The sequence below is a fragment of the Amphiprion ocellaris genome, chromosome 7, assembly GCF_022539595.1.
Source record: "Amphiprion ocellaris isolate individual 3 ecotype Okinawa chromosome 7, ASM2253959v1, whole genome shotgun sequence".
NCBI classification, from domain to species: domain Eukaryota; kingdom Metazoa; phylum Chordata; class Actinopteri; family Pomacentridae; genus Amphiprion; species Amphiprion ocellaris.
The window spans coordinates 22,574,813-22,592,684 of NC_072772.1; the positions used below are offsets into that span (position 1 = coordinate 22,574,813).

Genomic DNA, 17,872 nt, shown 5'->3' on the forward strand with positions numbered 1-17,872 from the left:
ACAGGGTGTCCCAAAAGTCTGGACACACAGGAAATCTCATTAACTGTATTCTTTTTGCCTCCACAGATTAAATATGGCTTTGTTGAAAGAAGAAAGAGTTGATCTGGTACTTCTCAGTGGATGTGAAGGATGGACACATGGAAAGATAGCAGATGAATTTAATGCACGTCATCCAAGGAGGATTCCACTTGGCTTTTCCATGGTGGTGAAGGTGGTTAAAAAGTTTAAAGAAATGGCCAGTGTCATGGACAAACCCTGTTCTGGACGACTAAATGTATCAGCCCAAACTAAAGAATTGGTCATGGCTAAAATTCATGCTAGCCCCAAAAATCACATCCCAAACCATAACCCTAACTCTAGCCCTATCTTTCCATATGTTCATCCTTCATGTCCACTGAGAAGTACCAGTTCAATTCTTTCGTTTTTCGACAAAACCATATTTAATCTGTGGAGGCAAAAAATATATAGTTAATGAGATTTCCTATGTGTCCAGACTTTAGGGACATCCTGTAGAGTCAGGCATTAAAAATAAGATATTGTTAAGTCACTGTTGTTGCCTCTTAAATCATCATTCATCTCCAAGCCACAGCTACTGAGCATTTTTTAATATAGCTATCTTTATTTCAGATGTCTGAGCAGAAAAGGTATTCCTATATGGGAACATTTTTACTGACCACCATAAGGGGTTTCAGTTTGTAAAACCAGCAGTGAAATCTGCCTCGCCCTGCTTTTAAAAGCTACTGACACACCTAAAAAATTCCATTAGTCTGGCCTTCCACTGAGAGTTTTAATGTCCAACGGTAGTCTGAAAGCATTTATGGCTCATTTTGAAGTGTGGCTTCACCTGATAGTGGCACATGTGCTGGTGTGTGCTCACAAGTGTGGACAAAAGAGCCCTTGAAGTAATGATGCTTTGGCGTACAATAGAGCCAAAAGACTGAGTATAGGGGGTTTCACACTGATTTGGATACATGTCTTTGTAGAAATGTTGTCCTTTTGATTGTCATGGATGATAGGCTGCAGTCACAGAGAACCATGTATTGACATAAATGTGTTTATTTGACCGTTTTATAGACAAAAATCTCAAAGACAGCAGCATCTGCCATGTTAATTACATGTCCAAGGTAAAAACTTTACAAAAATAAATAGCTTAAAAAGGAAGCTGCAATAATAAAATAGTATGGTCCTTCACTGAAGGGATATAGGCCTAATGCTCCATCTCTTGTTTTATAACATACTGTAAATTAACAACAGGAATGAAGAAATCAAATATACATACAAGAGTCTGAAAACCATTGTGAGCGTTTGCATATGATGCTTTAACAAAAAAGTCTGAAAATGAATAAAATTATTGTTATTTTCATATACAAGATAGATAATATGCTTATCATTTAACTTAGTAATATCTCCAAGCAAACGTGTTGTTTGCACCACTGATAATCTCAACTGCATTGTAATGCACCTCAGAAAAGGCTAAAATCAATCTACAGGGCAGAGGGGAATTTTCTGTCATGGGTTTTTCTGGCCAGGAATGACCAGTCATTATCTAGGCTAAACAATTTTACACAATGTGTAAACTCAAATTCTGTAAGATTCTTTAAATTCTACGTGTAGTGCAGTATTGAAACAATCTGTTTGCCACAATATAAAGTTTAAATATTGCCAAACAAAGTGTCAGTGAATGGTTTGCCCACAGCTTAACAATGCCAATCTCCATGATAAAAGCATGACATTGTTATCACAAGCATTTAATGCAAATCACATTAGTATATGTGTGGAAAGGAGAAGCAGTCACACAGGACAGGAGCACATTTCTCTGAGGCTTAAAATCCCGATGCCTCAATCGTAAGTACTTACCTCAATAATAGGTAAATGGCTCGATCAAAGCTTTATAGAGGGTTGAGTTCTGTGGAGGACAGTTAGAGGTATATATACACTGTGCTGGTGTTTGACAGCAGATTTAATGCCATTGTTCTAGACCCACAATAAGTGACTGCTAACTCAGGAAGTGCAGATTATATCAAATTTCATCCAAAAAGTTAGATTCTATTTAAGTGGGACTCGAAAGCTTCTCATTCTGGAGAAAACATTCACCGCACCTTCATCTAGCATGTATACATAACATCACGTGTACATTCTGAGGTAGATTTTCTTTGTTTCAAATCTCAATAGTGGTTGTCAAATGTCAACAAAAGATGACAAAGCAATATTCCGGCAAAAGCCCTTAATGTGACTTGATGCAACCAGATGGCAACATGGATGGATTATGAGAAAAAGGGTCCTGGGAAACAGACATATAAAAGACCCCATCTCACAGTGGGCACAAAAAGACCACTGAGATGTGCTACATTACATTTTGCAGATAAACTACAATTTTAAGAATTGTTGAGACACAGAATTGAGTAATTTTGTGTCGCCTGGTAATTTTGTATGACGTTGTGATGACTTGGCACCTCTTTGTAGTCTTTAGAGTGTTGTAATTATTTTGCACCTTTTTGTGTGCTTTTTTTGTAGTTTGTTTGCTTGTTTTCTGTAGATATTTTGCCCTTGGGTCCAAACCTGGTGTACCCATTCAGTAATCCATCCATGCCTGGTAAGTGCACACAGACCAAAAAGTGAAAGTTCACTGTACTCATGTTCTTCATAAGCAGTCCTGGTTGAAACATTCTCCAGAGACTGGCTCTGGGACTTTGTTCGGATCACACTTCTCTGGTTCAACAGTCTTCCCAGTGTAGTCTATGCAGAAGATGCTGCGGCGGCGCTCTCCCTGGCCACAAGTTCGTGAGCAGGCTGACCACGGTCCCATCTGCCATATGGGGCATGGCAGATCCCCGCAAGGCCTGATGTCCATGGGCTTCAGATCTTTGTCGCACAGGCTGGAGAGAAATCCTTCGTTGTCTCGGCATTCAACATTCCTCCTGGACCACCCGGAGCCACAGCTCTTGGAGCACTCAGACCACTCTCCTAGTACCCAGTCAGGCACATCAAACTGATGGATCATATGCAACGACAGAGATAAGCCCTTCTTCTCCTTTGATTTGTTGAAGGTCACATCTCTGGGGATGAAAAAGGTATATTTGACTTTGGGAGGGTTGTCATCCCCTGCAGTGGCCAGGAGTTGGATGGTGATGGCCTCCTTCAGCTGCCTGAAGCTCTGGATTCTCTCTAACGTGGTGGAGGAGCCGCTATACTTCAGGATAGCACCCAGCACTGGAATGTCTTGCTCCACCGTGGATACAGAGAAGTTACCATTGAGGATGTAGCTACCACTCTCTCTCTTTATAGCCAGGTAGTTCCCATCATGTTTGATTCCTCTGTGGCTCCGCTGTTTGATGTCAATGTTAGTCGCACCAATGGGAATTGTGACAATATCATTGTATCCAAAGCTGGTAGAGAAAACAAATCAAAGAACCAGATTTAGATAACTGACACTTTGTACATGGTTTGTTCACTCACTTGATAGAAATAATTCAACAGTTTAAGTATAGACTTTTTTGTTTCTTCCTCTAAGTTAAGAGGACAGGATTGACACCTCTCATATGCTAAGTACAGAACTCGGCTTATAGGAAATTAGCTTAGCTTATCATAAAAATGTAAGCAGGGGAAAATTGCTGACTGGTTCTCTTCAACATACAAAAATCACCCTACATGTAAAACTACTAATCTAACCTAATGTGGTCGAATCTAAACTATTCACTACTTAATACAACAATTTAACATTTTGGGTCATATGATAGAATCTAGTTTCCAGACATTGAGGTTTGCAAGCAACCAAACGTAGCTGTGAAGCTTCAAGCTCGCAGGCACATAACTGGCACTGAGCTTCTCATCGAACTCCCGGAAATGACAAGAATAAGCATGGTTTGTTTAACTATATATTTAAAAGGATAGTGTGCAGGATTTAGCAACATCTAGTGGTGAGATTGCAGATTGCAACCAGCTGAACGGCCCCTCCCCCCCGATCAGATGGTCATGATAGCTACTCTTGCTCATTGTGCTTGATTAGCAATCATCAACCTACAAGGAAAAGCTTCATTGTGACCACATATACATCAAATCTTATTAGAATTTTCATAGGTGAGGACTGTTTTCTGGAGGACTTACGTTGCTTTGTTGTAGGAGCCAGTGATCTTTCTGCAGGTGAGTCCATTTCCTCCACACACTCCACACTTATCCACCCTCTTGTTGGATCCGATCACCTGGTCGCAGCCGGCCTTCACACACTGGCCTTGGACACACACTGATGTGGTGTCAGGACCACAGGTCGTCCCATCAGTCACCTGCAGCGTTCATACAGGTGTCATTACAGGTGAAATCCAATGGTCACATTCAGATGAAGATTTCCTAATCATTCCTCAGTTCCAATGCAGTGACAACTTTTGACCTAAAAACCTTTACCTAAGTTTTTACCACAGAAGAAGTTGCTTAAGTGCATGTTATTTAATGAGGCAACCAAATATTTTCTAATATTTGGGTTTCCACTCACTGCAGTGTCCTGTTCATATATTGTCACAAAATTCAATTTATCTGTAATGGGAAGATAAACAAGCTAAAACTAAAAGTGTATGAGCAAACACTGTACCTTGGATTCAAACACCTTGAATTCACTGCTGCCTCTGGCTCTGCAGAACAGCTTACACCTGTCTCTGGGAGAAACACCAGCATACTTCGGTATCCACTGTTTTATGTTCCCATTGTGGTCCAGGTAGTTGGGGCTGTTGTATTTCTCACACTGCTCCTCTCTGAAACTTTTACCTGAAGGTAAAAAACAAAACTATTGATAAAGATACCCTACAAAACCCTTATTGATAAGGGTATTGATATAGAAATACTGGGGGGTGGTAGGCATAACTAGTAGGTTAAATGGTAATTATTAATTGGTCTTATAGTGTTATAGTGAGCATTGTTGTTTGTCTCTGTGTGTTAGCTCTGTGATGGACTGGCGACCCATCCAGGGTGCACTCTGTCTTACGTCCTATGTCCGCTGGGAAGGGCATCAGCTCCCACTACGTGCTTAAAATTGTCCAAAAACATTATTTTCACTGAAAAGAATAAATTGCTGAGTGAGATGATGTGGGGATAAATACACCAGTATCCTCAGAATTAATGGAAATTAAAATAATGGAAGCCATGACACAACAAGAGTATTTTCAAGTTTAAAAAAAGGATCCAAGACCATAGAACGTACTGTCCGAATGTCTAAATTACAGAGATATAGCGTTAGAGGAGTAGTGCTTGATGACTCAATGTGAAGTCTTTCAGGACCTAGTTTTGGGGGTTTTGTGGTATGTTTTGTTTGCAGGTGACTCGTATTTTATAGTATAAGATAAAGTAAGAACTATTTTGATAAAAAATAAGCCATCATTCAATCTGGAAAAAGGTTTTATGGCTACTACTGATCAAAATAGATTAAACAGCTCGCTGTTTATTAATGAAATTAGTATTGAAATTGACACTGAACTTAAGCCTTTGAAATAATAAACTTGGAAACCTAGTATTCCATATGCACAACAAAAGGGTTTGCTATATTTGTGACCTGAACAAAGCGAAGTATATATTAAATCAAATAGTAAAATTCACATTCATCACTGGCACATTTTATAATCCTCACTATCAGCAGTTTCAAGTGTTGGATTTTGAACCCCGCATGGAGTTGATTCTCACCTTCATTGTTGTCACACGGCTCTATGTTGCAGGACTGGTACTGAACCCTCTGTCCTTCACAGTACTTCCCTCCGTTCTGAGGCACAGGGTCAGTGCACTCCCTATAGGAGAACTCCACCCCACCTCCACAACTCCTGGAGCACTGCTGCCATGGACCCCAGGAGCTCCAGCCGCCGTCCACAACCATCTGTGGTAACACAGAAAAAAAAAGCAGCCAGAGTAGTTGGTTAGAGCTCAGAGCCAAAAGCAATCTCAGCTGTGCAGCCTAAACCACAGTCTGGGCTTCTGGGTTTGAGGCCGCACAGTGTGTTGGCGTGCTGCAACGCAAGGCTAAATCTGTGTTGAAGTTCGGCACGCGCCTGCTGTCTGCCTCTACCCACATTCCTGCCACATGTGTCACTCACCGCTAGTGGAACCTGCCATGCTGCAACTTTGTACAGCAAAATTAAAAGGCTGAGTGTGTGTGTGTGTGTGTGTGTATGTATGTGTTTGGTAGCGTGGATGTCCTCTCCAGAAGTTTTATGAGTTTGGACCAGCTAACATCTCAACTGCCAGCACGTCTGGATTCATAAGCAGATGTGTGCTTATAACACAAGGAGAAGATATCAGGGCAACCAAGCTGAAATGAAACACTGAGAGGTATAAATGTACTTTAAGGAAATATAAAAAGGCATCATGAAGCAGATACTCAGCTATATTCAAAGAAATGTCATAATCTGTACTTTTAGCCCTTTACTTTTCATTCATGTATTCTGCTTAAAACTCATGCAGCTGCAATACTGGAAAAGAGACAAACCTCCACTAACTTCACACTTTAAACTCAAACAGCAGAGTTCCAACAGAGCTTTTGTATTGGGTGGTTGATAAAACAGGAAAATAAAGTTGGAATCCAACAAACCTCATGATAACTGGTGGAGACCTTTCATCAGCAGAATATATTTTGTTTCCAAGTACTTTAAGGAGTTCTCTAACATGCTTGCTTAAAAGGTCAAACTGTCTAGTTTATTCTAGACTTTGGAAACAGCAATATATAAAACAACCTCACCTCCATGCCCATGTAAGAGCTATTCTGGGGCTTTGGATCAAATCACACGCTGAAAGAACTTACTTTGATGCTTGAAATTTTACGACATTGTTGGTCAGGGAGAACCAGTTACAAATCAGGCAGATCAGTACATCTGAAGCTGATAGACAGAACATTAATTTAAGATATTAGTTGTATTTCTGTGGAAGAATGAACTGGGAAACAGATGGCAACATATTTTCTTGGTTTATCAACGATCCCTGTGTAAGAAATCAAATGAGGATATTGGCTCAAGTTTTATGACTTCTGGTTGTATTCAGTACATGAGTAGTGCTGTCCTAAAGAAGTGACTCATCAAAACCTGAGAGCAGTTCTCAGCAGCAGTTATCAGCATGCAACAAGATGTAAAGGAGGTCCAAAGGGTGCGACAGGGTACTGATAGCTCAAATGATTCAGAAAAAAAAATACTGACAGCAGGGAGACCAAAATGTGAACCTTCCTGGTGCAGGGGCACAACCACAGCAAGCCCAATCACAATAAGGCCTTCAAGGCTGATATAGCTAATATGTTAGGAAACAGATGTCTGTTTACACGTCTGGCCCTTTTTTTGTTTTTCACCAACTCCTGAATAAAATATCCAGGTCATTAGCTGCAAAATGTTCCAATATGTTCACCAGCTAGTTGCTCTTTTTGACTGTCTGCCATTTGGTGCTGATTGTGTAATGGTCAGTCTTCTTATCAGAGCTTGGCTGAGAATAGCTGCCTGCTGTGGCTTAAATGTGACAGAGAGGAGAGCAACAACAAACATTAAGTTGGGCTATGCTACCAAAACGAGCTGAAAGATGCCAAATGTGCTGTAACACACATGGGTATTGCAAGATGATTAGATAGATGTCAGTGACTGTCAAAGAGCAGTGTTCATATTGCACACGGTAATTTAACCCTTTGTGCATATAAAAATATTAATTAGTTCAGCTAAAGCTAAAAATGCTCTTGTTTAAAGTTGGCCATGGTGTGAACAGTTAATTACAGTATAATGGTAACTGGTAGAACTAATAGTTCTAAGTCAACAAATAGCTGTTGTAAATAGTGCTAACATTTGCCAATGTTTGCTACTATAAACTGCTGGCATTAAACTGAGCATTTTGGGCGGGAATTCAACTCTTCATTTGTAAGAAGATGATTTGTTTCAAATTAACACATTTTCTCTGCTGAAATAAACTGCTGCTTTACTGATAAAGACAAAGATAGTGGCTTACCAATGGCTGCATCACCTCCAGGGTTGACATGCATGCTCCATTAAGGCAGGTCCCATTGGGGCTGCAGGGAGTACCATCAGCCCAGGGCAAGCTGCCGTTCTTGGTGGAGCACTGTGGCGTCCCATCCTCATGACACCACAGCTGGCTGCAGATATCACTGTCTGAGGTGTTGGGGCAGTGGATGAACTCTTCTCCAAAAATCTGCTGGCACTGTTGGTCCAGACTGTACTTGGTGCCTGGCAGTTCTCTTGGTAAAGGCATGGTGCTCTCTGGGACATCCAGCAGGCAGTCTCCTGTGGTTTCAGTACAAAGCAACACTGTATGAGACTGATTATATTGAGGTTTATGGAGATTATGGGCTTTGCGGCACAGTGACAATTGTAAATGTGTTGCTCTTTGTGTGTGGTATGACAACAGTGGAAAAATATTTAGGGCAAGTTGTGTCTTGACTATAAAAATGAATAAACCAACTAGTGCAGCTCATTTTTATAGCCAGACTAATGCTCTGACCCTGGACATTTGCCGGCAAAACTAATGCTGAATTTAATCATTATGCCTCTAATGATCTTTATTACTTCCAATAAGTTTTTGTCTGGAGTTGTCAATGACATTCAATGTTTGGAATGAACATTCTCAGCCACATGAGTTTTCGTCATAGACATTTTCCAACTGATAAAGAACATATTTTGCTGACACCAGCTGTTGCTCTTGGCTGAGGAGGTGGAGAACAGGAAGAAGTCCATAGTATGACTCAGTGGAAAAGAAGGTTCAGTGATCGGTCTAGCAAGGATACAAACAATACAAGATGCACAACATGAGATGAGGGACAGGAGGCAACGGAGGTGAGGCAAGGCGAAGGCAAAAAAACAGAAAGGGAGATGAGTGAGGAGAACAGGATGTGGATATCTGCAGCAAGATAAACTATCCCTACAACCCATTATTTGAGGGGAGCAGCATGTTTAAGCAGGAAAGAGGTTCACGAGAAGATGAGAGGAACAGTATTTTTTATTCATGTCTGAATCAGCCCTAATAACAGAGTCACAGTCTCATGGCAGATGTCTCTACATTAAGTTTTGACACACTGGAGCAAAAGTGAAATCTTCCCTACCATGCCCATTGTCAAAGAATTCAGTGACGTAGAGAGCGCTGCAGGGAGACCAAGGAGCAGTCTTGTTGAGGCTGACAAACAGAGGAGCCATCAGGTAATGTCCTCCCAGATCCCCAAACAGCCTCTCACATGTCTTGGAGTCATCATGAGGCATACTCAACACATGACCTGCCGGAGGAGAGGATGCAACAACAAGAATGTGACATTTAGAGGTTTCGAAGTGTGATTAGGAATGTCTGACATCTATAAATAACAGGACTTGCCTATTATGCTAAATTTCAAAAGCTGACTACACACACACCAGCCCACCCGTAAAACAGCAAGTGTGACCTAACCGAGCTCGTGTGCAGCTGTGAAGGCAGCTTGCAAGCCGTTGTCCTCAATAACTGAACAGCTTCTCTTAGGGTCGCACATCGTCCCAACATCGGCCACGCCCAGCGTGTCGCAGCTCTTCTGTCCACAGATGTCCTGCAACACAAACACAGGAAAAACACTGAAACTGGAACACTGGGCTCATACAAACATATGACTACTGTTTTGTACATTTTGACCTATTGTGCTTCCCCAGAAACATATTCTGTATTTTCTCTGTGGTACTAGTACTATTAGCCCACCTATTTCTTTTAGCTAACTAACTGTTTATTTCACTTTAGCAGTCTATTATAACTGATTACTTTTAACAGATTTTTGTCAACTATGTTACTTTCAGCTAACTGTGTAACATTTTACGTTACTTTTATATAACTGCTCCACCAGTTTCTTTGAGCTAATTAGTTTATTTGTGTTTATTTGTTTATCCACTAGTAATTTATGTTGCATTTAATTAGCTAATACAACTGTATCAGTCATCCACTTCAGTGGCTTATTAAAATATTTATCCATTAGTTATAATTAAGCAATTAATTAGTTGCACCTATTTGCCATTCTTTCAGCTACCCCTGTTGGAAAGCCCTGTACTGGAAGATAACCAGTCTTGAAATTTCATTTTATTTTGTTTTAGCTAAGCTATTAGGGGTAGCTCTATATTAGCACAGTGAGCGTTGCTTTGAATTAAAAAAATAAATAAATAAAAAAATAAAAGAACTATGCCTATAAGTCAATAGGGAACAACATGTAGCTATTTTTTTCTATTCAATGTAATAATTACCTAAGTTATATGTATCTACTGTCTGGAAGACAAAATCACCATATGCCAGTGAGGAGCACTACATACACCATGTATATCCTACTTTGTCACGTAAATTTGCATTGTCAAGCCTTTGTTTTGAATGGAAAGCACTTTGTGACAACTTCTGTTATTTTAAACATGCTATATAAGTAAAGGTGACTTGTCTTGACTAAACAATGTAGAATATTTAAGTCATGCACACATACAAACCGGCAAAGCAGTAGCACACAGTATGTCAGAATCAATATGTACCACTGGGTGGTATTTGCCAGCAGAACATACGTAACATGCCATTTGTAAGTGCCACAAGTCAGTAGAACAGCAGTGGCAAAAACCACAAGTAACAAAACACTCAGAATCAACACCAGCTATTAGAATAAGAACTGTATACCAGCAGCTACTTTTTCATCTCACTGCTGCTGCTTAAACTGCTTCAGTGTCATGGAACACTAAAATTTTCCACCAACACTTTACAAAAATACATTCTTGTATGAGATTCAAAGTATTTCATTCATTCCAACTCAAGCTATTGTCATAGACTGTAGTTATGTGCAACCCCTGTTATTTGTAACAACAGCTTAGTGAATATTTAATTTAACGGCATCTAGATCTCATGTTCAATACATGCCAATGCATTATTAATATACATTTGACATGTACCACGCACCTAAACATTGCAGGTCAAACAATCCCCCTAGTCCCCCACCCTCATGGCAACAGCAGTCCTTGATGCCAGCTGCCACCCTCCGCAGAACAATGCACCCCAACACACCACAAAAACTACTGAGGAGTGGCCCGGGGAACACGACAGAGCTAAGGTGTTCACCCGGGTTCTACACTCCCCACATCCAAGTCTTCTTGAGCATCTGTGGGATGTGCCAGGATAAGCCTGATCTTGGTAGGTCCCACCCTGCAACCCACAGGACCCACAGAATTCACTGCCACCATCCCGATGCCACAGGACATCCCCAGAGGTTCTGGTTCCATGAACCACTGGGTTAGAGGAGTTTTAGCAGCATAAAGGAGACCAACACAGTATTAGGAAGGTGTTCACAATGTTATGCCTGATCGGTGTATATATACAATATATATCTAAATATATCACAGTTTGTGACTGCATTTTAAGGACTATTAAAGAGTTAAAGGTCCTATCCTGCTTCGTTTATCTATCGTAAATACAGTGTATGGACAGCCCTGGGTCAGTGCCATATTAATCACATGGGATGGAAAACTTTGGCTATCTATTTACAAATCAAAAACATGTTGCTCCATGTTTCCATCATAAAAAGCTAGATAAATATCCTCAACATTCAGCCATTCCAGAGCTGTGATGTGGGAAAATTAACAGTGCGGTGTATCAGAAATCCTTCCCTACCCAAGAAGACGTCTGGCGACGTAGAATGGAGACAGAAGAAATCACAAGACAGAACTCTCTGTGATTCAAAAGACATCTGGACCGGGAGCTGCAGCTTGAACACAGCTCAGCGTGTGTTTGTACACCTTGTTCCACAACAGCAACCATCACTCCTGTATGCAGACATGCAAATGCAAAGCAAGATGTATGCGGTCCCAGTTCCAGCCATGGTGTTGCCTTTTCAGATAGTGTAGTCAGACTACAGATACACAGGGCCACAAAAAATGCCTGAGAAAAATATTTTCACTACAGTCAAGCAGTGAAAAGGAGTGTAAGGTTTGAGTTTCACAACAGCCAGTAGTAGCAGCCTTCTCTTATGACTGTGGGATGCATGGCACATACTTTCAACCCCAACCCGACCGCACACTCAAGCCCTGACCATTTTAAGTGGCTTCATCGTGTCAGGGCTGATTTGTGGTGGCACTAAAGTTAGCTCATCCACGAGGAGCCTTCCGTTCACTATGTTTCAAAGCATATCTCCGCGGAAATGGAAAAACAAACACAAACTGGGTTTGCGTGAATGATGGTTTCCCCTGAAGGAAAGCTGCTTCACCAAATCCAACACAAGACTGCAAAAACCCATATGTTCTATTCATCATTTACGTGATCCGAGGTCAGATGTACATGCTTACGTCATTCGGTAGGAGAACGAATGCCAAGCCTGTCATCAAATCAAGCCGCAAACCAGGGCACTTAGCTATAAAAATGTAATAATAGAGAAGTTACCCACCTAATGTATTGTCTGCTAACACCTTGTCAGCAAGCACATACCAGATGGAAGACGGCAGCCAAATACTGCAAAACAAGCCAATCACAACTCAAACCCTAGGGACCAGCAAACTTATTTCTTGTCGAAGCATCCATAAAGCACAGATTGTTTGCTCTGTGTTGACATCCCCCCAGCTTGGAAAAGATTACAGCTATTCCACTTCTACTGTCTTCAGCATCCTTAATTTACCCGAAAAACTAAAAAGACTTTCCTTTCTATCCTCATCTTGATCATCTTTTTTCTGTTCTCACACTGGGGTACTTGAAGATATGGCAATAACTGCTCTAAAGTGAGGGGCTGTTTTTCAGCTGCAACTCTGTACCATTAACTAAAACTGGGTCTACAATGCACCTGCGTGTGTCACTGCATGACATTTTGAATTCAGATAATTGCTGTGTGGTCGAATGTGCTGCATCTGAAACCACAATGTGCACCACAGCTGGCCTGATCCTGAATTCCTCCAGGGCTTCTTTCATGAATCATCCTTAGTGGGTTATTGCATTATGAATGGAGAAGAAAATATACCAGACTATTATAAGTGGAGGGACCATCCATTCCAATAACTCACTGTGGAGCACTCACTTCATTAGTTGTGTCATTCACCAAACCGCATTTTGAAGACAAGCTTGACTTTCATCATCTGTCATGATCAGTGTGAGTGTTAAAGCCTGCAGTTTGGGGATATGCGGTGCTAATACTAAATAGTTTTTAGGTTGCTTTTCATTTTCTTCTTTTTCTTGTAGCTAACATTTTAGCCAAACAAAACTGACTGCGGACACATTCAGTCATCACTTAGAAGCTTTAGCATTAGCGCGCTACTTTTACCTTTTGGTGATGGCAGGTGATACACCATTTTTTTTACTTTAAATGTTTTTCTTCTGTTGGAAACAACACTGATGACTAAAAGCAACACATTGGGGAGCAAGATGCTAAAATGCCATGTAGTACTGAAGGTAACCAAATATTTGGGTGATCATTTTCTGGGTTCCTCGCTATGACTGATGCATTTCACAAAACAATGGGCATTTGGCCAATTGGTTTTAATAAAAATATGAATTATTGCATATTTAAGTTACAATTTCTGTTTCAATTTCAGCATTTTCTGCAGGTAAAACCTATTCCTGCTGTAAAAATTACATTTGGTGTTCCCCAAGGATCAATTCTTGGGTCACAGATGTCTTGTCTGGGTCTTTGTTCGTCATGTCATCAATATAGCAAAAACTAAGCAAACTCTGCCAATGAGGACTACAAGATGTATTCAAAAGGTCCAAAACGCTTGTAAGTGAAACCGGTGTTAAGATTAGTATCACATTAATATTATCTTTATCATGCCAAGATGTAAAACTTGTATACCCAATTTCTGCCAAATGTTTCACACCACATGTTTAAGATCTTTAATGCAGATGATGGAATCCTTTATTAGAGAGACCTCAACAGCCTCCTTGGTTGTGTTAATGAACTAAAGCAGATCTATGCTTGGTCCTCACCTCTCTAGTGAACAGCATGGCAGTGTCGTAGTGCTCTGGATGCCTCTGGCTCGGTGGGTTGAAGAGTTGCTGCCAAGAGCAGAAGTTTCTCAGAGCCACACCTCCGTTACTGGAGACCTCCGGTCCGACCTCCTCGTCCTCCACCGTCAGCATCTTCACCACTACCATGTTCACTGAGTTCTTTATGCTGGGGTGTTTGTAAAGCTGGGCAGCCATCGACATGAGGGTGAGAATGTAGTGCTGTGAAGAAAGAGAGGACATTTAAAAGGCTTGAATAATTTCCAGTTGAACAGAGCCAGGCTGCCTTCCTCTGTTTTCATTCTTTCTGCTAAGCTGAATGACACAATGCAGGTATCCTTTTTGCATGGACTTGCACTCGTGTCTTTGTCTGCATCAACTAGCGCCCAACCAAAAATAGATTTTTGAGATTAATATTATTACTTAAGACATTTATTAAGATATGGCCAATACTGTTTTTGAACAGTCCCCTAAAATTGGGTATTAAAAATAGGATATACTAAGCAGGACATTTTACGCATTAACAATAAACTTATGAGTTCCCTCTGCTGGTCAAGCTATGTTCCGGTATTTTAAAATTATTGCAATAATTGTAGTGCGATTTCCGACTCACTGGCCAACACTGCATATCTATGATAATGTCACACACTGCCTCTTAGGCTTATTCAAATGCAACGACTAATTTTCATGGCTTTAGTTGACTGAGGCACATACAGAGTCCATCCAAAATCACATAAAAACACCTCAGTGTCTGTTTTCCAATCCCATAATCATAATGTATCCTATAATTGTAGCCAAAGGGCACAGATAAAATTGTCTTCCAAAACACATTTGTGCACATTATTACTTAGATTACTCAAATATTGCTTACACTAGCTATCTCCTAAAATAAAAATGAATTCAAAAGGGAACATTATTGGCCATCTAAAGCATGCAGACTACATGACAATCCTGTTTAGTCTGGGATTGTAGGAATTAATATATCTATTTTGCTGTTGCAGAAGAACCTCCAAGAAGTTAACCTAGAGTCTCCTCCTGTCCCAATAAACTATCAGCTTCCCTTAAATGGGATGAAAGAAGCAGATGTGATTTGTTGTTATGAAAGTCAAAACTAGTATTGATCCACTTCACTTTCTGAGTTTTAAAATTACAGACAGACTCACTTCTATTCACACTTAAAGCTTGCAACCAGTTGCAGCACACTAAAAGCATCATTATTAGTTCACTAGTGATGATTGTGTCATGGGAGGTAGAGATGGGCAGGGATTTCCACAGAAATCACTCTGAGCGTGGGAGACTTCACCATGATGTGTATCCATGCTGAAATCACTTTTTCTAGGGTGGGATGACGTTCCCACAATGAAATTTTTCCACATGTGCTGTACGCACACCCACGGAACCACATGCTGATTTTTTCCTCAGGCGACCATATCACAAAAATAATCTTGGCTAAGAGAAAACCAGTGGACTAAAATGAAAATAAACCTGCGTGCAGCTCATCAGTCTAACCTTTGTCCGTCTGACCCTGATGCCTGGTTGCCTGAGTGCTACTGGGGAATACTGCAGTGATTTAGCAGCCAGGCAGTGTGTGAAATACAAAGAGAGGAGAATGGCAGGTGCAGACTGTGGCAGGATTGTGGATTGCCCTACTTTTTAAAGTAGATTTTTGGATTGTCTCTGGTTAGAACCTTGATTGATATTAGTTATGGAGGATGATTAAAAAAAAGACATCATCCATTAAATTTAGTTAAATTCAAATTTAGGGGCCGTTATGCAGCAAGAAAGGAAAGGGAAAGGAAAAGTCGATTTCTATGTATTTACAATACTAAGTAAAGCAGAATGGAATAAATGCTGTAAGTGCTGTGAATCTTCCCAGATGATGCTGGGGCTTTGCTGCCAAATCGTGACCAACTCCTGAGGAATGTGCTCCAGCATTGCTTGCATTTCTGTTGCCTGACCTCTTTGTCAGTCTGTGGAAAACAGGGAGCCCACCGATTTGCTCCCTCATTGCCAAAACATGTTTTATGAAGAAGCAGACAAGAACATTTCCCCTGCCACTAGGTTATGATTTCTGACTGAGCAGACAGGACGGGAAAATAAAGGGAAAATTGGATGACGTCTTCAGCAGCTTGTTTATGGGACAGTCTAAACTGCGAAATTAAACTAAAGGTTTGTTTAGGTTTCTATCGAGTGTGTGTGTGTGTGTGTGTGTGTGTGTGTGTGTGTGTGTGTGTGTGTGTGTGTGTGTGCAGGAAAGAATGAGTTCACGGTGTCTGACCTGTGTTTCATCTCCATAGAAGTGGGTCATGGTTGAGTCTGCCACCACCAGCGTTTCTATGAACCGTGGCGCGGAAACGAACCGTCTCCGGCGAGGTTCCCTCTGTGCGTCACTGTGGCCGTGCGTAAAACTTTCCCCATTGCGCTTCTCGGCTCGGCTGTCCGCCGCCGCTTGATCAAACAGGAGTGGAACACCGTGGCTTTTCGTGAATGTCCTCCTCTTGATGACATGCAGCTGCTCGGCAGAGTCTGGCCCCAGACCGCCGCGAAGTTTGGGCTCAATTAAATACTCTTTGCCTTCAGTAATGAAGGAGCCAAATATGCCGGAGCACAAACTGACAGCCACAACGGAGTTCTGATCTTGATCCACATTCCCCGAGTAAAAGCAGCTCCTCAGCTGCCCTTCACTCTCCACTGTCTGGTTCATAAGTTCCCGGAGACCCTCGGCCAGGGCAGATTGGGCACCTGAGACGCTGCGTAAAGCGCCAACATCCTTGGATTTGATGCGCTGTATGGTGAAGGACGGCGCGATAAAGCTGGTATCTGGTATGAGGTTTAGAGTCAAGTCCTTGCCAAATGCACTGAGGACAAACCTCGGTTGCTCCTCGCTTCTTTTCCAAAAGCGGCCGCTGATTCTTCCATTTATCCGAACAGGTACAACATCCTCTGATTCAAATGGAGTGGCTCGTGCCGCGTTGACGCACAGGAGTGAAAAGACAAAACGCACAGTGGCACACATCTTCTGCAGAAGAAGCTGCACTCAAGAGTTGTAAAAAGAAAGACTTTTATAAAATATATTTCCTTTATCTTTGGTAAATGTCGCGCCTTCTCCAGAAGGAAGGATATCTTCACAAAAGTGATTTTCCAGTGCTGTGGAGCCAGTCTTGGTCAAAGTGTGTCTGCTATTTAATTTCAGTCTGTCTGAGCTGTCGTTTCTACTTCTCTAAGCAAGCAAAGTCCTCTTGTATCCCTCACCAGCACCGCTGCAGTCTGGACATATCGGAGGTATTTATACTTTCTGCTCTTCCCTGGACATGAGGGGGTTTATTTTTGATATCCTCCGTTGCTGGAAATTCTCCTCCCACTCGCACTTCATGAGAAACTCGCGGATAAAACGGATCCAATGAGAATAGGCCGACACTCCCCCCTTCTGAAATAGCTTGACAACCGCGCTCCTATTATTAACCCAGCGTGCTATATGGCAGCGGCAGGACATCTATACTACGCATAGCTGAAAGTCCGCTACTCGAGTTATTTCGGAGCGCTGTGTGAGTGACAGGCCCCCACAGAGCCCAGAGGCCCCCGCAAGGCCGAGCTGCTTTATCCCCGGCACAAAAGACCACCGCTGGACGCAGAAAGGCGCAGTGTGTGCCTGGAGCTGACCGCCGCCTCCAACACTGGAGAATGTCTAATCACATTAGTGGAGCCATCACAAGAATATTCTCTATAGCTATATGCTTTAAAGCCATATATGTTCAGTCTAAAGTGTTTTCATGATTATAAAGAAAAAACAAACGTCAAATAACTGAAAAATGCCTAGTTTATCGAATTTTAAAATGACACAGTGCTGCAGATTTGGAACGTCTTTCTATGATGTTTCTTTCACGCTTCATAAAGAGTAAATATAAAAGCATTTTCTTCATTGTGCTGTATAGGAGTTCCTAAGCAAGGCTTCTGCTGTATT

General features: G+C 41.4%; 1 protein-coding gene across 1 annotated transcript; it reads right to left on the bottom strand.

Annotated features, from left to right (window-relative positions):
- Nucleotides 1–1,040: 1,040 nt before the first annotated feature.
- On the bottom strand, nt 1,041–17,261 carry LOC111571472 (A disintegrin and metalloproteinase with thrombospondin motifs 8). The gene is made up of 9 exons (XM_023274650.3): nt 16,190–17,261; nt 13,894–14,133; nt 9,391–9,523; nt 9,056–9,223; nt 7,948–8,240; nt 5,665–5,851; nt 4,583–4,755; nt 4,105–4,280; nt 1,041–3,386 (listed from the first exon to the last, which is right to left on the bottom strand). The coding sequence occupies exons 1-9, from the start codon at nt 16,925–16,927 to the stop codon at nt 2,642–2,644; spliced, it is 2,853 nt and encodes a 950-aa protein (XP_023130418.2). The 5' UTR covers nt 16,928–17,261; the 3' UTR covers nt 1,041–2,641.
- Between the last annotated feature and the right edge of the window lie 611 nt (nt 17,262–17,872).

What these genes read in the sequence shown, in the direction of transcription:
- LOC111571472 (XM_023274650.3), bottom strand. Translation starts at nt 16,927, where the DNA reads ATGTGTGCCACTGTGCGTTTTGTCTTTTCACTCCTGTGCGTCAACGCG. An exon ending in ATTCTTTGACAATGGGCATG is followed by an intron (nt 8,241 to 9,055) that starts GTAGGGAAGATT and finishes CTGAAACCACAG; the next exon opens with GAGACTGCCTGCTGGATGTC. An exon ending in TGGAGGTGATGCAGCCATTG is followed by an intron (nt 5,852 to 7,947) that starts GTAAGCCACTAT and finishes GTGTTACCACAG; the next exon opens with ATGGTTGTGGACGGCGGCTG.